The sequence below is a fragment of the Pundamilia nyererei genome, unplaced genomic scaffold, assembly GCF_000239375.1.
Source record: "Pundamilia nyererei isolate P.nyererei 1_Seehausen unplaced genomic scaffold, PunNye1.0 scaffold00040, whole genome shotgun sequence".
NCBI classification, from domain to species: domain Eukaryota; kingdom Metazoa; phylum Chordata; class Actinopteri; order Cichliformes; family Cichlidae; genus Pundamilia; species Pundamilia nyererei.
The window spans coordinates 972,550-988,141 of record NW_005187441.1 but is presented as its reverse complement, the minus strand read 5'-3'; the positions used below and the strand labels follow the sequence as shown (position 1 = coordinate 988,141).

The 15,592-nt window shown below is 43.1% G+C and overlaps 1 protein-coding gene across 1 annotated transcript in view; it reads left to right on the top strand.

Moving 5' to 3' along the window:
• LOC102201517 (partitioning defective 3 homolog B-like) overlaps positions 1-15,592 on the top strand; it is an 83,488-nt gene that overhangs the window by 51,120 nt on the left and 16,776 nt on the right. Inside the window, exons 5-8 of the mRNA XM_005730976.1 lie at positions 5,716-5,795; positions 10,962-11,048; positions 11,228-11,353; positions 13,274-13,761. Of these exons, the coding sequence (XP_005731033.1) occupies positions 5,716-5,795; positions 10,962-11,048; positions 11,228-11,353; positions 13,274-13,761 (781 nt within the window). The remainder of the gene's footprint in view (positions 1-5,715; positions 5,796-10,961; positions 11,049-11,227; positions 11,354-13,273; positions 13,762-15,592) is intronic.

The following is a 15,592-nucleotide window of genomic DNA, read 5'->3' as shown; positions in this document are numbered from 1 at the left end:
AGCAAAACTTTCACATTACCGTTGGCTATACTTTGTGCTTAGCAATATTGGTCAAATACTCTCAACTAAGATGACAATTACAAGATAAACTTTTACTCAGTATCAGTGGATCTAAGAACAGTCTGACAGAGATGTGACCTCTAGCTCTTGAATTAATTTCCAACATAAACCACTTTTCTTGACTGAGATTGAGTGAATTTGATTATTAAAGGTATCCAGCTCCAGAGAAAGGCGTTGGAAAAGGCAGCTTTTATTGTTTTTTTTTATAACCCATGACTCACATTTAAGTAATCATCATCTGTATCATCTTTAAGCACTTGGCCTTGAGACTGTTGGTTTACTTTTTTTGACTTACTTTGTAGGATGTTTAAGAGTAGAGGCAGAGCCTTCAGCTTTCAGGCCTCTCTTCTGTGTAACTAGTTTCCAGTTTGGATTTGGGAGACAGACACTACTCTAGTCTCTACTTTAAAGATTTGTCTTAAAGTTTTTTTTCGCCTGGATCAAGTGACCCTGAATCCTCCCTTAGTTACGCTGCAACAGGCCTATGCTGCTGGCAGCTTCCCAGGATGCACCAAGTTCTTTCTTCTCACTAGCCTTTTTTTACTTGCCGTGTTTATAAATTGAATTGAAGTCAAATTGACTTGAGTTAAGCGTTGAATGGTGCTCTCCCTTTCTGATCCACGTGAACTTACTAAGATCAGAAAACCGTTTTTTCAGCTGCTCACACCCGGGAGCTTTAAGATTTTTTATTTGTGCTCTTGAGTGAGTTACCGTGAACCTTAACTCCTGCTCATTCACTCATGTGTTTCTTTAGCCGTTAAAAGATTTGCAGGGTAAGAATCAGGGATTAGTCTTAAAGTAATTAATGATTGCTCACGGCTGCAGTAATCAGTAATCTGATCAAGACCTGCGATCCAAGCCTGTGGAATTTATGTATGTTGTAGGCGACGTGTGGAGGAGGAAAGGGAGCCTTAGTGTCGTGTGTGTGTTTGTGTGAAAGCTTGTGAGGCCGTCACAGCTCTTGGGCATATTGAGTCCTCGGCCTGATGGACTCCTTAGATCAATACGCTATCACTTCATCCTCCCTCATCCACTGTACCACCAACTCCTCTGGAAACCCCCTTACTCTCATCCACACACTCACTCACTCAAATCAACACACACTTAAATCAACACACATACACACTTTTGTCCCTTTCTGTCTTGAAGTAGGTATTGAAAGCTAGATAAAGTCTAATTCAGCCTGATAAGGTGATAAATATGCATCCTGCCCCTTTAATTGATTTCACTGCCTGCTATGGTGAAAGCTAAGGTTGTTCCACTTCTCTCTCTTTGACTCGCATGCAGCACACATTTCTCTTAGCCTTTCCCTTTATATCTGAAGAGCTAATGAAACTTGCAAAAGGCTGAGCAGTGCTAAACATGCAGTCGGCCCTTTAATTGATCCAGACTTCCTGCTATGTTCGTAGCTAATAAATGAGACATTTAATGCTACCCCGCTAACTGTAGGAGCGGCTGCTTTTTCTCTTGCTCCTCTCACCTTTTGCACTCTCCCTTCTTATAATGCTTGGATAATATTTCTTCATTCACTTTTTCTCTCTCACCTTTTTGTCTCATTATTAATATGTCGAGGTGTAGCAGTGCAGTTGAACAGTCATTCGTACTTTATCGTGTTCATCTGGTGTTGACTTTTCCAAAGCTTCAGCATTTAGCGGTGCATTTGTGTGTTTTTTAAAGACAATGTGTGAGAAAGCGCACAAGCAGCGGCAGTCAGTTGATGTGATGGATATGACGAGGGTCAGGGGGCAGCGGCGAGCACATCGAAACTGTGATCCCACGGTTACACATTCCCCTACACGTGCACGCATGCTATTTCTCAAACTAGGCTGCTACAGGAAATACACGGAAGAGGCACACACACCTCATTACTCATCTGTCTGACAACAACAGCTCACACACACAAATATCTCATCTCTCATATGTCTGCGCACCGCCCTGTCACTCACAGCGTCGACTCTGCCTCCAAACAGAAACGTGTTTGGCGTCGTGCGGCACAATAACAGAGAAGACAACCTGTTAGTCGTGCTTAGGCAGCTTTTCAGACAGGTTTCGCAAATTATTTGAGCGTTCGTCCTGGCACCACAAAGCCTGCCACATTTTAATCACTCAGAGAGGAAACTAGATTACATAATGATTTCTTAAAGAAAAACAACTGTCAAAACTGCACTTGAAGCATCTGAAACATTTAAAGTTTTGATTTTCATCAGGTTTTTAAAAAATTTATATATTCATATGGGATACCCAGACAATAGCAGCTGAAGAGACGGTGCTGAAAGGAGCTTAAGTGATAGCACAAAGAGTAAGCACAAGCTGAAGCGTTGGAAGTATCACTTTAACCATAAGTGATAAAAGGCGCTGTCCATTTTTAAGCTAAGACAGAAGCTGAAGTGTCAATCGGATGTGTAAGCTCAGAGGGGGTTTAGATGTTATCAGAGCTAAACAATACTTGGGGTTTAGTGCTCATTATCTTATGCTTGTGGAAAAGGACTGTGGCTTCATATAATATTCTTTTAAAAATAGTGAAAGAAGCTGAATATGAACTTTAATCAGTCAGAAGTAAACAAAGTGTCTGCTGATGGGACATTATTGTACACTGGTGTAAAAAAGGTAAAGATAAGTGTTAAAATAATGAATAGTGCTGATCACACTAAAGTCATCAGTGTGAGGTGCAATGAAAATCTTTTACAACTCAAAAACCTGATTTTAAAATGAGCTCCCCTTCATGGGTGTCTCCTAATGCGCCGCTGGATCTCTTTCAGTGCTGTTGCTTATGTTTCATTTGCATATTAAAAGGATGAAAGTGGTGCACATGGTGCGGGAAGATTATGTTATGCTACAGTCACGCATGGGGAAAACAGTGGTTAGAGACTGCAACACAACCAAACTTACTGTGACTGTTTACAATGATTGCTTCACTCATGGGGACCAGGATTGCAACCACTTGCAGTTAGTTGCCGTCTTCAAAGTGACTTTGGTGTCAATATGACAGTAAAGGATGCAAAATGATGCAGTTGGTTTGCTGTTAGTGATCATCAGTTTGAGCTGGGAATTGTGTTCGTGGTGAATTGGGGAAATTTCCCAAATCTGTTGCCTTCTACATACAAACAAGTTCACCTAAAGCAGGAATCCAAATTAACTCCTTTTATTCAGAATCCAGCATAAATTCATAGATTTAAAAATTCAGAATATCCTCCACACATAGTGACATAATTACTGCAGGACAGAAGTTTAACTGAAAAACGACATAGGTACTCTGCAACCTTGCTTTTATACAGGCATACAACCAAGTCAAGTCCCTTACTGCAAAGAGATGTGCTGCACATGGGTTATAGTCAACACCACAGACTGACTCAGATTGATTGCAACATACTGGCATGTCTGTGTCTGTGGTTATAAATGTGCAGACCTTTGCCAGTCTGTCTCTGATTGCAGAGCCAGAACACGGTCCCGTGAGGCCCCTTGTTCAATTTTGTGATTGTGGTCACTTAGAATTTGAATGTTTCACATGCTCAAATTCAGGGCAACCAGTTAATCATTGCAACTATTTGCAGTCCAATAACTGAGCAACCATCACGTTATTCTTGTCGCAAGGAGGTTGTGGGTGCCCATGAGCATAATGGCAGGCGCACGTACCACAGTTCAGATAGTTTCTGCCTAACGTCTTCCCTGAGATGCCTTGATAATTTGGAGTAGGGCGGCTCAGGAGGTAGAGCTGGTCATTTTCCAATTGGAATTTTGGTGGTTTGATCCCTGGCTACTCCAATCTGCTTCTCAGAGTACCTTTGGGCAAGATACTGAACTCAGAGTTGGCCATTATGCATCCAGCAGTGTGAGTAAATGTCCCATTTAACTAATTCAAGGTTCATATACTACAAACCTTAGCATACACACCTCCTGATCTGATGTGTCATCTTTGAACTTGAAAAAGTCCAGTTTGTTCTGAGTCATACTGGGAGACCTAGCTCTCATAATGATCCTCCATGTGAAAACTAGATCGTTTTTGTCTCAGGACAAATCTGTAAGTTACAGAAAGTGCATACAGTCGGTCCGAAGGGGACTTTCAGGGAGCGATGTTAAAATGGCAACTGCACTGGGATCAGTCCAGACATGCACAAGGAGACGACCTTATAGCCCAGTAGCACATGGGTTAGTATGGGTATCCGTTACATAAGTACACTAATATAACAAACATCTCATCTCTAAAAGTTTTACTATTGCAAACCCAAACACTGCAGCCTTTTCACTCTCCTTAGAGAGGCTGGAATGACACTAATGTTCCTCTTAAGTGTGCTGAGATATAAACACCGAAAGGGGCAAGCTGATTGGCTGAGCACAGCAGGGATTCTGCTGTTTTTACAACCACTTAAACCTGAGTGCTCCCAATCAGAGATTGGCTTGATCCCTTAATGTTAAAGCATTAAATATATGCAGGTTTATGTGTGTGTTTATGTACCCTTCCATCTCCTATCTTATATAACGTATGTAATTTTAGAAGAGACGCAGGCACACGGGGAGGATTTTATGCTACTGTACCTAATGTGTGCGTGGTGCTGCAGTTCCTTTTCATGGTACAGTTCCTTTAAAACGGGATGTACAGCTAAGCGCGCGTGTTCACGTTACACGTGTTCACCTGCACTCCTGCCAGCCTCGCATTCCCAAGGGCTCCATTCCTCACTCTGTGATGAGGATGTACCAAAGATGGAGAAGCATGTGTTGCGTGTGCGTTAGCTAATGGCGTTGCGGGAAGATGCACAGCAACAATGGAGCCTCCAGCTCATCTTTTCTGCCCCCGCACACATGTGCTCCACTGTAGGTGGGGGGGTAATCTCACATAGCCCAGATAAGTGGGTCACTATTTGTGCAGGCAGCATATGTGTTTGTATTCATAAACACATCATGTTTTTTTTTTTTCCACGTTTGCAGCTCTGCAGAGACGGTATGTGTAGGTAATATCTGCAGGAAGCGCGCGCGCGTGAGATGTAAAGCATATATTTATTCTGTACTGTGACAGAGGGTCCATAGGGGAGTTGGGTGTGGTGGTGGGGTTGCTAAGTAGTGGGCTGGTGGGCGGGGAGCTTTTCAGCCATTAGTACTGGTGACACAATGAAAGTGACAAGGCAGAAGGACCTAATTGCTCCCCTCTTGTCTTTACCGATCTGGGGCGAATTCTCAGTCCCACCCCTCGAGTGTGTTTGAGCGTCTCACAACAGTTTGACGCTGTCGCTTTCTTTCTTTGCTCCCACATTTCTCTCTCTCCCTCTTCCTTTTTATTCGTTTGCCCCAGGGTTGTTGATTTTTTTTTGTTGTGTTTTTTCTTTGTAGACTTAAAAATAGAGGCTTGCCCCGACAAACAGGGCAGGGATGGATGAAGGAGGGGGAGGGAGGGCAGGGAGAAGTAGATAGATAGAAATGTACACAGAGTGAAGGAAGGACAGCGGCGTGTGGTAAGAGCTCAGCGTCCGGTGGTCATTCTTCCTTCACTGTCTCCAAAGGTGATTGATGGCGGCGTGAGATTGTTTTACTAATTGGTGGCGGGCCTCCTCGTGTTCCCCGACCGGCTGCTGTTCAGCGCGCGTACAGGTCAAAAACTGTTCATTTGTCATTGCAGCTATCAACGACTTAATGTTTTTGTTTGTTTGTTCATGTCTAATACAGGAAATCGGCAATGTACTGAAAGGAGCTCTGGACCGACTTGCAGAAGACCCCCCTGCCAAGATGAGCAAGATTAACTTCAGGTAAGTGTGTGTGTGCAGGTGTCACTCTTAAAGGTAGCTTGGTGTGGCACAGGGATGGAGACTAGGATTACGACTCTTTTCTTTGTTTGACAGCCCGACACTATGACAGTATTAAACATTTGTGTGTGTGTGTGTGTGTGTGTGTGTGTGTGTGTGTAACCCATTATGAGGTTGTGGGTGGGACAGTTGTTCATCTGTTTAGGCTGCAACAGAAGTGAGTGTGGGCCTGGATTATTGCATAAATGCAAATAACAGTTCAAATTTATTCTAGCAGATACACTGGTACTAATAATATTGCAGAGGAATATGAAAAGCCAAGATTAAAAGCTCATTAAAGAGTCTTTTTCAGATTTCAGATCTGATTTTAGATCTAAAAATAGCCCCAAGCTCAGTTTACAGCAGTGTTGCACAGCTGTGCTTGGAGTCTAGATGAAAAGGAAGGCTGGGGATATTAATGTTACACCTAGGGCTACTAATAATGTTTTGAATTAATACTTAATATCTTTATTTTACTTTTGATTAATCAGACTGTCAGTGTTTAGCACATTATCTGTAGATAATGTGGCGTCAGACACTGGCTTATGTCACTGTCAGCATACTGAGTATGATTAATTCAGTTAAGTTTGATTATAACTTCTTCCTGTGTGCCGTGCGCTCCGGTCATCCCAGCAATCTGCATATCTGGTTTGGTTATAACCAACTCAAAAACCTCCAAAAACTGAATTATTGCTAAACTCGTGTTACGTCTGAGGTAATCGGGTATATCCGGGTAGGATCGCTCCTTCGGTTCCTGAGAGCAACCAAGCACCGAGGCACCATTTAGTATCAGAAACCAGCGTATCTGTTGTCTCAGGTGTGATGACAGGGTGTAGCATGTAGGCAATCGTTAAAAAAAAAGAAGATTTCTAAAGATGTTTGGTTTCCCGTGTTAGCAGTTAGATAGCTGACAGGGTTAATTAGGCTGAGTTCAGCGCTTTCACAGTTAGGTTAATTAAGTCTGACTAGGTGACACGCAATGATCTGGTAAGCACTGTGGACAGCAAAGGCCGTTTAAAGTTATTTCATACATTTAAGGGTGAGAGTTACCACACAGTGGTCAGGATGCATCACTTATTGTTGCTCGGGTTTTGGTATTTTTTGGCTAATGATGGTTGTTTTGTGTCTTTATGGAGGCGTGGCTTCTGGTGGTTTTGGTGTAATAATTCTGGGATAATCTGATCATGATTGGCCAAGCACTGCTGGCTGACCTGTAAAAGTCAAATGTGTGTGAGTGTGTGTACAGGTGAGTGAATGTACAGTATTCAGGCTTGAATAGACGTCTCACCGTGGAAGCATCCGCCTTTTTTTGTTTTTTGGAGTCATCACTTGCAGACGTCCGGCTCGACGGGAGTCATATCATCATTTTTCATCTTTCTCTGAGGCTGTCAGTCACAGTAACCATGGTAACAATTAAACCCTGCACCGCAGCCCCTTCACCTGTCTCATCCAGGAAGGCCGTGACTGGAAAGCCGATGGTTGTGTGACATTCCTGTGCAGCAGCAGATCGATCCCCCCCCCTACACCATCACCCCGATTAGAAAATGGCTCTTTTCAGAGTCGCGGGCGCTCAGAAGGGAGGACTTGGCTGGAATGACAGATGGTGATTCTTCAGCGTTTTACAGTACAGTGGTGTCTTGACAGCCCCGTGATACAATGGAGGCACGGCTCTCACAGATAGTTTGCCATGGTAACAGATGGTTGGCAGTTGAAGACACTACGGTGAGCGAGCGAGGGCACATTTTCAGGAGTCCCGGCTGCGAGTGTGTTAGACACTCGGCCTCTGTCGACGTAGAGGAAGTCAACCAAGAGTGGGAGCTCCATCTGTCTCACTCCTCGTTGCTCTTTTCATCCATCCCACTGCTCCCCCTCCCCCTCCAGTCCCAGCCCTCGCACCCCTCCCCAGTGGAATGACTGTGTTTGTTTGTGTTTGTGTCAGTGGGATGCTAAAATGGGTGAGCGGAGCTATTCTGCATATTAGCGTGCAGCGCTAACAAGCTACTGTTGCCTCTGATGAGCTTGTTTGTGCCACAGTTTGTTTTTTATATGAATGTAAATGGGCTAAAGCTGTGTGTGTGTGTGTGTGTGTGTGTGTGTGTGTGTGTGTGTGTGTTTGTTAACCCCCCCCCCAACACCGCGTGAATACATTTAGATCATGCAGGACTAGCTTTGTACCTGTGTGTTTGTATGATGCTAAACAATCCTGGCCTCATTGTGTACCCTCTCTGAAAGTAAATTCTCACGCCGTGTGTGCATGCGTGCGTTTGTGTAATTCATGGTTTGTGCACATCTGTAATTTAGATGTAACTGTGTTCTCTAATAGATGTAAATGCGATGCATGTGTGTATCTGAATTTTCAATTTGGAGGAATGTGACTGATGGTGTTTGCGAGCGAGCGATGTAGCAATAAGAATGCAAATTGGATGTGTGTGTACAGTATGTGTGTGACCCTGGCAGAGGTTAACGAGAGCAGGGTGACAGTGACGGAGGAGTGCGTTGTAATGATCCCAGCTAGTCCTTAGGCTTGTGTACGTGCGTGAAGCACATAAAACTTGAACTTCTGTGCTTTTGTTCTCAGACTCGTTCTTGTGTTTCCTTTCAAATCCCACATACACACATAAAAGTTTTTTTTTAAAAACTCGTGACTTTTTGCCTTGTAACTTTTTTGCTATGTGGGAAACTTTAAAAGAAATGCAGATTCTGTTGTAGTCTAAACGATGGAAGACAGAATTATTATCTTGGATAATATAAGAACAAGGAGACTTCTTCTACCTCCAGATCTCCTTGAGTTTTAACACTTTCCTGGGCTCCTGTTTCATCTCACATCTGGTTTCATACTCACTGTTATGTTCCAGGCTGTGTTCTGATGACCAGATGGCCTCGTCTCACTGAGCCTGACTCTGCCAGAGGTTCCTTCCTGTTAAAAGGGAGTTTATCCTCCACACTTTTGTGCTCGCTCATAGGGGCTGATTGTTGGGGTTTCCTCTCCATTATTGGCTTTACCTTACAATATAAAGCACCTTGAGGTGGCTGCTGTTGTAATTTGGTGTTATATAAATAAAACTGAATTGAAATGGAAATATCCCTTGAAATAAGGACATGAAAGAGTCTCCCTTTCCCCTGCTACAGGCTGAAAACATAGCCGTGCTTTCACCCAGTGATGTCGGGTCAAAAGTACCTTTACTTTACAAGTAAACAGATGTTTATTTGCTCGTTCGTAAAGTTTGGACGACTTCTTTCTGTGGAGGCAGAATCCACAGACTCACAGTGGACAAATGGCACACGCCTAATGAATGTAATGTAATATATTAGGCTTTGCTTCATTCTCCAGATGACTGAAGTCATGGTTTTACGTGTACACATAACTTTTTAAGAGGTATGGGGTGTTTGTGGCTCACTGTATTATTCAGAGGGCTGGCGGTTCAATTCCTGTTTGCCAAAGTATCCTCGGGAAAAATACTTTCATCTCAGGATGTGTTCATCAGAGTGTGAATGTGTGTGTGAGTGGGCGAATGAGACATGAAGCTCTTTGTGTGGAGCAGAAGAGTACTACATAAGAACCAATCAATTAAATCCATTTAGTTACAATAAACTAAGAGACTTGGTTTCCAAACTGACTTATAGTTTACAGTTTATAGTTACACACATTAGTAGCAATTAAGGTTTCAGTGACTTGTTTAACTACACTTGAGTATGCAGTTAGGAGGAAATGGAGATTTGCACACTTAGATGAGCCATGAGGATAAAATATTCAAAACTTTCCATTAATTAGATCTCTGTGTTTAACTGCAATTTATTTTGTAATTTTTCACAAACAATCTGGTCATGTTTTTGAGAGAAGAAAGCACACCACATCCATCCTATGTAGAGATGAGGTCCAGCAGGAGTCTCCCTGGACTGTGATGTTCACAGACGACATGGTTATCTGTAGTTATAGCAGGAGCCTGGAGAGGTGGAGGTATGCTCTGGAGGGAAGAGGAATCAAACTCTGTAGACGTAAGAGAAAATACATGTGTGAATGAGAGGGAGATGGAAAGAAAGGTGAAGGGAGATGAGTTTAAATGCCTGAAAGCGATGGAGAGTGCCCAAGAGAGGTGAGGAACGGAGCGCAGGCAGGGTGGAGACGAGTGTCTGGGGCGATTTGTGACTGAAGGATAGGAGCAAAGAGTGAAAGGGAAGGTTGACAAGATGGTAGCGAGACTGCTGCGCTGTGAGGTTTGCATCACATCACAATGCACAACAATGAAATGACAAAAATAACATGACACACAGCACTAGTACTGCTTTAAGGACCTGTCACTTGTCATCCACATGTTAAAAATATCATTGTGGGTAACCTCCACTGTGTTTAGGCTTTGCTCTTTCAAACAAAAAGGTCAACAGTTTAATTTCCACTTTAAACCCATCTAGATAACAACTTTTTGTCCACATCAGCAACAAATCTGGTGCCCCGAAGCAAAATGTATACTCGAGATTTGTCCAAAGCATACAAATAAGTTAAAAAAAAAGCAGTTTTAAACTTAAAGAATGCTTTTAATCTGCACGCACTAGTATATTAATTCCGTACTGTATTAATTTGGTGAAGACACGATCCATAATTGTGTTTATAAGAACAAACCTGCAGACAGAGATGGAGTTCTCTGATCTTCTCGTAGCGTGCAGGTCCCCCTCTCTCCTCTAACCAATATCAAAAGCAGCCCTCTTCTTGTTTATCTTTAGTGGTATTGTCCTTGTTTATCTGCGGCTAAAAGCCACAGTTCAAGGCTCTGCAGAGATTATTAGAGAACCTCATTCTGTTTCATCTGTATCTGCTCCTCTATCTGTCTCTTTCTTTTATCTCCTGCTCTCTTCTTTTGTCCACCGGCTAGATTGGGTAGTTGAGAGGCAGGTAGATAAGGGGTGAAGTAGCCACCTGCGTCCTCAATCGCACACACCCCACACACAAAAACACACACATAATTCCAATTTTTGGCAGGGCTGCCTGTAAGCTAATTTCTATCCCTATCTGTGTAGCCTGGAGGAAAATGCAAATGGAAAGGTTGAGTGTGTGTAGCTTTTTGTTGTTGTTGTTTTTTTACTGTATCTGTGTTTTCAGGATTTCATGTCCCTGATTTGTGTATTTTTTGGCAGTAGTCTGACGAGGACAGTCGAGTTCCCTGGTGACCGTGGGCCCCTGGGTATACACGTGGTCCCATACTGCTCCTCGCTCAATGGACGGTAAGCTCACATAAACGCTCTCTTCTCCACATCCTCTCATAATCAAGCAGGCCTGCGCAAGGAAAGGCAGATGGCAATGTTGACTCATAAAAATGCAGAAGTTACTCGAGTGTTGCCATGTAGTCATGTGTGTTTACCTCCGTGATTTCATATTGACTCCATACTGTATTTGTCGCAAGACCCCTTGGCCTCCACATTAAAGGCATCGAGGAAAACAGTCGGTCCAAGAAGGAGAATCTCTTCAAGGAGGACGAGTGCATCGTCCAAATCAATGATACACCACTGCAGGACAAGACCTTTGCGCAGTAAGTTGGCCAGTGTGTGTGGGAGTGCAGTTTTTCAACACAGAAACCAAAATCAAAGCTAATATTTGATCTGAAACATGTACAGTATATTAGATTGACTTAATAGTTTCAGCATGGAGCCTATGTTTCATGCATGGGGATGTGTTCTTAATAAAATAAACAGATTAACATCTTACAGGCAACACTGCTCAACGTGTAATGGCCTGCTCAGGTTGAGTGTCTGCGGGATGCGCCACAACACGTCCAAGCCCCCATGCATCCATTCACAGAACTCAATGAGATCCTGGTGCCAGACACTAAAAGACGACCCTAGCGGGCTCATATCCCCCTCAGTGTGTCAGTTCTGGTCGCATGAGGATGTTTAATGTTATGGCTGAGCTTTTAACAGACATGGGAAATGGAGAGAAGCAAGGTTGAAATGGTTTGGACATGTGCAGAGGAGGGAGAGTGAATATAGTGAGCAAAGGATGTTAAATATGGAGCTGGATGGCAGGGAGAAAAGAGGAAGACCACAGAGGAGATTCATGGATGTAGTGAAGGAGGACACGTAGAGGGGTTGGTGTGACAGGAGGATGCTTGAGGTGAGCTAGAGGCAGATGTTCTGCTGTGGTAATGGGGGGGTCGTCAGATGTCGTCTTTTTGGAGGAAAGAGTTAAAGGATTTGCATCAGCTGCTCCAGAAATGTGTTTTTAGCCACCTTGAAGACTTTGGTTGCCACCAGGTGGGAATTGCATTACTTGCTTAGACGGTGACAATGGTTGCTCGCGTTTGTTGATGTTGCTTATCTTTAGCTCTCCTCTGAGAATATCCACAGGGCTAAAGGAGACGTAATTAAACCGTGGACCCAGACTGTGGAGGATCTTAAAAGCTTACTGAACTGAGCAGCTCCCCCTTTCCCATTTGTTTCCCCTCATCTATGTTTCCCTTTCTTTCTCCATTCTTCTTCTTCCGGACCTGGCTCCTGTGAGTTTTTTGTTTGCCGTTTGCTTAATCCGTCCTTATGCGCTTTGGTTTTGCTGATTGTTTGATTATTCTTTTGTTCAAATGGCAAAAATAAGTGTTCCAGGTGATTCCATTTGGCAGAAGATTGTAACCTTGTTGCTAGGAAAAGACGAAAAGATTTGAAAATTATTTGTTAACATCATCCAAATTGGATCTGAGGCGGATCGGCTTATCCTGACACAACCCAAGACATGTGGTGTATATGTGTGCGTGTCAGGGATGTGATGAGGAACTAAAAACGTAAAAGCAAAAAAAAGTGTGTGTGTGTGTGTGTGTGTACTCCCACTCATCCTGTCACCACTATAACGCTGTAGAAATACCCCACCTGTCACTCACTTTGCTTCCTTTATTAACCAGACAAATCCTTCACATTCTCTGCTCTATGCTATCTCACACCACATCTGCTCTACCGATGGCGTATTTTTTTGTCTCTGTATTATTCTATTTTTTTTTTCTCATGTTTTCAGCGCACACACTTCAAACTCCTGTCCGTGTCCTTTCTGGGTTTTTTTCCCCCGTCCTATATCTCTTTCTGAATGGGTCAATTTAACTGCATCTCACTCTGTTCTCTGTTTTGTGTGAATGTGGGGCTGATAGTGGTCTATTAAAGCTGGAATAGGATCCTGCTTCAAGGTCTCACCATCTGATAGGGACCACAGTGTCCCAAGCCAGCTGGAGGAGTCACTGTTGTTAATCCAAACTATAATACAGCCCTTTAGTGAAGCACAAGCCTCATTCACCCTCTCCTTCTTTGCTTTCCAATTCTGTGTTCTCTTTCTTTCTGTGTTCAGCCTCACTTTTGAGTTCTCCTTTGTTGGTTTACAGGTTTGTAATGTTCCACAAAGCAAAGAGAGAGCGATTAAAGTTGTCATCTTGTTTTTTTTACTTTTCCTAAATTATCCTTGTCTCCCTCTCTAGGTCTCAGGAAGTGTTCCGCCAAGCTATGGGGTTGCCTTCAGTGCATGTGGAGGTTCTTCCTGTAGCCAACAAGTCACGCTATGAGAAAAGCTTCATAGGTCAGCTTTTCACCAGCGACAGCAAAGACTCGTCTACCAAAGGCAGTCCAGTGGTGACGCGCACTAAAGCCGACTCCAAGCCAGAACCCAAACCAGAACCCAAACCAGAACCTAAAATGAACACCAGGACGGATATGAGGCGACCAGACGCACACACGAAGACCCCAGAGCCAACTCTGGTAAACTCACAACCGGTGGAGTCTGTTCAGTCTGTGTACGGCTCTTTAGAGAGAGCGTCTCCCACGTCCACAGCCAGGGCTGCGAGCTCGTCTCCGACAACTTGGCCCCGCAGTGAGAGCCCGCTGGCCAGTAGGAGTCCTGCTTCCGCCAACATGTCTAACCTCACAGGAAGGAAGGGTGGCAAGAAGATGAAAATTGACTTGAAGAAAGGTAAATTTCTTATATACATGTGTTGTATTCACTGATGATCATCATGTTCCATCATTAAGGTTTTTTTCTCTCTCTCCCCCATCACCCCCAACCGGTCGTGGCAGATGCCGCCCCCCCCCTGAGCCTGGTTCTAAGGTTTCTTCCTGTTAAAAGGGAGTTTTTCCTTCCTACTGTCGCCAAAGTGCAATTTTGTTGGGTTTTTTTCTTTACCAGGCAATATAAAGCCCTTTGAGGTGACTGTTGTTGTCAATTAGTGCTGTATGCATCGAATTGAATTAAGCTAAGGATGTTACGTTTCTCCAAATCCATGGTGTATAAGCAACTCCTTGATTATTTGAATTAGGTCCTTATTGTAAATATCTGATTGAAGTGCAGACTTTCAGCTTTAATTCAAGAGGTTTTATAAATAATTTTGCAGTAACTGAGCAGGAATTACATAAACTTTTATATACACAGCCCCCATTTTCAGAAGCTTCAAATTAGTTGGACATTTAATTGACAAGTAGTTTCATTTCCAGCTGAGACCTGTTGTTTTGCTACTTCATGACAAATGAAGCAAATGTGAATCTGAAGTTGAAGGATGAGGTTTACACAGATGTCTGTGTATGTGAGGTCACTTAACACCCGTCTTTGGGCTGAAACACCAAAATAAACCAGACAACCAAATCTTAGTTGACTAAATCAGCTATCTGGTTCATTCTTAGAAAGGACGAATACGTCAGTTCAGCAACACTTAAATGGTGAAAAAAATGAATAAATCATCATCTAACCAAGTCAAGACCAAGAACACGTATTATTGTCGAGGTCTACGCTCAACTGATGCCTTCATGAATGGGAATAAAGAGGTTTTACAGCCAGATTAGACTTTGCCCAAAAATTGTGAGCTGTGTATAAAAAAACGGTGCTGCAGGTGGTGCAAAGAGGCAAATTATGATCTCTGTCTAACAAATTATGGACCAGACTGTTAACTATGTATTTCTCAACAAAGTTGAACCCACAGCTCAGCAGTGTCTCAGACAGCTACAGCGATTCAGCAATCCCTCCGTTTCTCTGCTCCTCACTGATGTTGAGCTGTTGCACTTCATGCGACTTGAAGTTTTCTTATCTTAAAATGGCCTTTCCACAGCTCTGTTAGCAACCTAACGAGTCCATCAGCAGTAGCAGCAAAGTTGAGAGGTAACAGCCCATGGGAAGATGGATCCTTGACTGACGACCGCTTCTTATGTATTGTGGATTCAGAGCCACTGGACCCCTGTGAAAGACTCTGACTCAGTGTTTTTGTTCAGGATTTCTCAGGCTCTGCTACATTGATACTATTCATTATTTGTGAGGCCTCCATCTTCACAAGTGCAGTACAAAAATACTGGAGTTTTCCCATTTATTTTGCCATTGCATTCTCCTTTTAAGGACTCTTGACTGCTCGTGCTTTTTTATTTTTTATTTTTTAAAGCTTTTATTCTCCAGATTTGTTAAAGTCAAAGCGGCTCACTTAGCCCTGGATGTTGTTCTCACCAGTGACACAATTGATTGATTTTTATCACATTCAGACTCCAATAAAATTGCCGTCCACTGTGGTTAGCTTTAATATTTCACTATGAAGATATTTTTCATTTTTCCAATTCCTCAATAATGACTCAGAGCTGTCTAGTTGTTACGCCTGTAGGTTTAAACCTAGACTGACTCAGTCTGGCATCTCAGGCACCTCATCTCTTATCCCTCAGTGCTGAAGTGTTGATAGCATGGGAATGGGTTCTTATGACTGTGAATAGGGTCTGTTCTAGCAACCTGTAGTGTTACGGGGCAGTGAAAAGATAGCTGTAATTGGGCTACA